The 5,294-nt window shown below is 38.1% G+C and overlaps 1 protein-coding gene across 1 annotated transcript in view; it reads right to left on the bottom strand.

Moving 5' to 3' along the window:
- Positions 1-249: 249 nt before the first annotated feature.
- Positions 250-5,294, bottom strand: part of LOC117124150 (metalloproteinase inhibitor 3-like) — a 14,167-nt gene continuing 9,122 nt past the window's right edge. Inside the window, exons 2-4 of the mRNA XM_033270297.1 lie at positions 3,566-3,835; positions 2,539-2,732; positions 250-676 (exon numbers count right to left, since the gene is read on the bottom strand). Coding sequence (XP_033126188.1) covers positions 473-676; positions 2,539-2,732; positions 3,566-3,835 — 668 coding nt within the window. The 3' untranslated portion in view covers positions 250-472. The remainder of the gene's footprint in view (positions 677-2,538; positions 2,733-3,565; positions 3,836-5,294) is intronic.

Below are 5,294 nucleotides of genomic sequence, written 5' to 3'. Positions count from 1 at the left end.
GCGCTATGTTCGAGAGCGGAGATGTGCGTCCTTTTGTTGAATTACCTTGCTTGCAGTGGCGTATCTACACCTAAAATCACATTATTTTGCGAATTAGCGCCTCTCAACTGATCATCGAGCCCCCCTTCACCTTCGTGCCCCCCCCCCCCCCCCCTCCATGTTCAATCGACATAAACCTATGCTGTGTGCATGCGCAGTTCTAACTCTGTCTCTTATACACATCTAGATGTGTATAAGAGACAGGAATTTCATTTAATGTTAATGTATTAACAGACGCATACGTCAAATACTACATCATCGACGTTTTTTACTTTCATTGTAGCATTTATTTGGTGATGTTTATCTTGAGTGGCCTTGAATTGCTTGGAATCGAGATGGTTTGTCACAGAATGAATTTTCGAAATGATACAATGTCATGTTATCATGTTCATAAAGTTTATTTTGTTCATAACGTTTATTCCGAGCTTCGCTCTCACGCCTGTTCTGTTTGCTCCGTCTTGGTAGGCACTGTAAACCACCTGCATGGTTCCCCTTTCCGTCGGACACACACCTGCCGGCTCAATGTAAATATCTCGTTTACCAGATTCATCGTACATCCGTGGCCATTAGCTGTCGTCTTTAAATCACCAGAACAATAGCTATGTGGGTCCCACTGTCTCCCGTGACATCGAACTATCTATAGATTGAATATAAATCGTTTTTTTAAGATTTTTACACTCGTATGAAACATCAAGAAAGGTTTGTCACACCGGGCACACACAGCGTCGCTCGTTGACGGTCGGCTGACGAATTTAGCGCTTGACGATGTGACGCCGTCTGCTGATTGTCGGTGGCAGAACTTTGTGCGTATCGTCGCTGAAATCGATTCGTCACGCTCGTCACGTTACGGTCACTACAGAACCGCATCGGCCGATCGCCATGTGAGCCCGGATTTTCATATATGTTTATAGCTCCTTTATATAATCACTAGATAATACTTATTATGAACAAAAAAAAAAACTAGGGATTGCTTGTAATCACTGTCTCGACAGTACTTTTAATGAACTACACCTATGACATACATAAATATACACACACCAGCGATACCAAGGAAAGATAGACAAGGTAACTGAAGATGATGATAAAATGTAGGCCGTGTCGACATCTGAATTCAAATTCAATATATTTTTCATTGGTAATGACGCAAACATGAAGGCACCGAATGTGTGTGTGTGTAACTTGATTGACATTTTATGCAGTGTTTAGCTTATCAGTTTGTTCATTCCATGTGTGATTTACTATTAGCCTAAATTTAATGAGTTGGCCTACTGTATGTCAATGAGATGAAGCTTCTAAAAACACCATCGACCACCGCCGCTTAGCTTTCTGTGGGCCCCCTATCGACCTAACATTTACGTTTAATGTGATTAGCCAAGCTGCTTAGTACATCTTTTAAATGAACTATAATTTGTTTTACAGACATATTGTTTTACCGTTACCGCATCACGTTATCTCGTCAAGTGAAAATTGGCCTACTTTGTCTGGGTCCAATAATAAATCATATGAAGTTCAGTTTCGTATGGAGAACCTCGTCAATGTCGTATATAAATTTTAATTCTGTATTTGGAGAACTTCTTCAACCTAGGCCTCCACTCCATAAAACATATTTGGAATTAATAGAAAATTTAGGAGTTTCATACAATGGTCAAATTGTCCTTTCATTGACCCCATAACGAATTTAACCGACGCTGTTTTGATATTAATCTTTCTAATAATAGACCGACCGGTACTTTATTTCCGGCTTTCCTTATACCGGACATTTTTCAATGGTCAGTGATTTGCATCCGGGAATATTATACAAACTCGAAGTCCGATATGGAATTAAAGATTAGCTGGTCAAACGGTAATTTAAATTCAAATTAAAAGTTATCTTTCAAGGCAAAACGCATACTAATAGGCCTAATTAATAAGTCAATTCGTAGTTTGAACTGCGCATGCCCGTATCCATGTTCAATCGACATAAACCTATGCTGTGTGTATGTACTGCGCATGCCCGTATCCATGTTCAATCGACATAAACCTATGCTGTGTGTATGTACTGCGCATGCCCGTATCCATGTTCAATCGACATAAACCTATGCTGTGTGTATGTACTGCGCATGCCCGTGTCCATGTTCAATCGACATAAACCTATGCTGTGTGCATGCGCAGTTCTAACTACGAATTGGCTAATTAACTAATCATCTGGGACAACTAATCACTGAGATGCGTCGTTTTGTTCAGATTTAAGTTGTCAATCGATTTTGGTAAGAGGTTTGAAGACAGCACGGACTTCAATGTGTCAATGGAAAGCTGATAACTTTGCGATAGTTCAAAATGTGCAATAAATAACTTGTTTTATTAAGTTTTTAAAGTTTAGGCCACAATGGTGCTGAAAAGCTTTTGTAAATAAAATGTCACATTCTGTTTCTCGGTTTATTTATTTTGGCAAACATGTTATAATTACAAATTACTATCTTATAAATATTCTCCTATTATATAGGACTATATTATTCTCACCTCGCATCCACAATTTCTTTTGTAATAGCGACTGATTGCCAGTCGCTGTTCGGGTGTAAGCCGCTTCCATTCGTCAATCCAACTGCAGCCGCTGAGGAAGTTTAGATAGCCTTCAACAAATGGATTCTGATCCCGTTCGAATAACCAGGAACAATGACTGTATTCCATCGGGATACTAGAGCGATGGACAAAGCCTGTGCACAATGTATTATAGACAGTGTAAATAGATGAAAGTTACGTAATACTTATGCGATTTTCATTAGGCAAGCTTACTAGGCCTATTACGACAATACATTAGGCCTAATGTGCATTCTCGGAAGATAGGTTCTTAACGGTATGAGTTATAGACTACCACTTCGATTGAAGATGTCTCTCGAACACAGGAAATGATGATGCCGCCGATGATGATGATGATGATGATGATGATGATGATGATGATGATGATGATGATGATGATGATGATGAAGATGAAGATGATGGTGGCGATGATTAATGGTGATGACGATGATGATAACTACCGATTACAGTTCGTTGATTAGTGTTCTTAGATTTATCTATGGGGGTAGCACTACAATGATAGATGATGTCATTATCGGTGACGTTGCTGTCAAAGTTAGGCTACTGTCTATGTAATTGTCATCAATTTCGCTAGGCTATACACATGTATTATTTATTTACCTGTCTCGATCACCTGGAAGGGTTTCTAACCTCACCCGTCGACCATGCGATATATAACGTAGGCCTTCATTGATATCACTTTAACCCCGATGGTGGCCAAGGTATTCGGGTATCAATTTTGCAAATCATTTTTGGTGATTTATAAATAATCTTATGTATATTTATTTTTTCACTTGAATTGATACGGCTAAAATACAGCCTGCTATAAGATGTAAACATGCTATGCCAAAAAGCTCATATTGAAACCTACCTCTAGCATAGGCCTCAGAACTGAAGAGCCATTAAGCAAGGTCGTAAAGATACAGAATTTAATGACAGGTAGTGCGTATAAACAGACGGTAACTCTCACCTGTCAGAACATATGTCTTTCGCGCCTTTTTTCTTGACATCAAGTTTGTGTTGGCCGTCGTAAAGACTTCTGTTTCGGAGTTTTCGTCGACATACTCGAACCCCTTGTAAACGTTTCTAACTGCGACCTTGAATATTGTACCCATCTTGATTACGTCATAGTGTCCAAATGTTACGTTTAAAGATTCGACGTCACCGATATCCTCAAGCAACTGACCATTTGACGAGTTGTAGGGAACTTGACGAGAACTTAATATTCGGCCTCTTACAACTGTGGACGAAAATAACTCATGTCAATACTATAAATCAAACGTAGCATTCATATTTGAATAACATGTGAATATTTTTATCACGCAAACATTAAGTGCACTTACAATGTTTTATATTTACTAGACCAATCCAGACTCTGGAGGAAAATTAATTTTAAAAATTGTGTACATAGGCCTATATGAATATGCTAAGACATTGAAAGGGTGTTTGAAAAAATAATCGGGAAAGGCTAATAAGATACACATGGGCATGTATAAAACAGGGGCGGCGCTAGCGGTGGCTCCAGGGGGACAATGGACCCCCGTCGGGGACCTCTTAACCACCCACCTGGAACCCCCTGTCGGAGAATTTTCAGCAGGGTCGTCGGGGACCGCTTAATTTGGCCTGATTTTCTTATTTCCATATTTAATTTAAGGTGTAAAAATATTCCCAATTTTTAAAATGCTCCACATTATTCAGATTATACGCATGAAATGTGACACTTTTTAAAAGATTCGTCCACATCGGTTACCGATTTTTAAAATGGTCGATACTGCTTACGGTATCAGTTTATACGCTTGGAATGGGACCACATTTTAGAAGATTAGCCCACATGAGTTATATTTATGTAAAATGGCTTCTTCCAATTTTTAAAATGGCCCACATTATTGCGTTTATACGCAATAATGGCTCCACCTTTTAAAAGGATTATTAGGTTTTCACAGGGGTGGCGCCAGCGGGGGGGGGGAGAAAAAAATTTATATGTATTTTCTACATATTAGTAGACTCCAAAATCAATTAAATAATCCTTTGAAACCCCCTAAATTGTCAAAATTTTCGGGGGCTTCGACCCCTTGACCACTTTCGAAACCCCCTCCCCCCGTCAGGCAAATCCTGGCGCCACCCCTGGTTTTCAGTGTAAAATGGGTCCAGATTTTTAAAATGGTGTACATTATTCAGTTTAAAAGCATGGATAGGTCTACATTTTAAAAGATGGGTCCGAATAGTTAGATTTTAGAGTAAAATGGGTCCCAATATTTTATGGTCAACATTATGGAGTTTATACGCATTAAATGGGTCCAGATTTTTATAATGGTCCATATTATTCAGTTTATCGCATGCAAAGGTCTACATTTTAAAAGATTAGTCCACAATTAATAGTTACGGTACAGTAGATTTTAGTGTAAATGAGTCAACATTTTTAAAATAGTCCTCATTATTTAGTTAATATGCATAAAATAGATCCACATTAGTCAGAATATCTTCATCATCTCCGATGGATCCATATATTTTACGCAAAACCTAAACACCGCAGGTAATAATAATAATAATAATAATAATAATAATAATAATATAATAATAATAATAATAATAATAATAATAATAAGGTAAGAACTTATATAGCGCCATTTAAAAAACCGAAGTGATTATCAGTGGCGCTTCATGTTATTGTTGGAATAAGTGCGTTTTGAGTGATTTTT

This window comes from Anneissia japonica, unplaced genomic scaffold, assembly GCF_011630105.1.
Source record: "Anneissia japonica isolate Jap-2015-1 unplaced genomic scaffold, ASM1163010v1 scaffold3019_len273136_cov204, whole genome shotgun sequence".
In the NCBI taxonomy this organism is placed as follows: domain Eukaryota; kingdom Metazoa; phylum Echinodermata; class Crinoidea; order Comatulida; family Comatulidae; genus Anneissia; species Anneissia japonica.
This window is presented reverse-complemented; position numbering and strand designations above follow the sequence as displayed.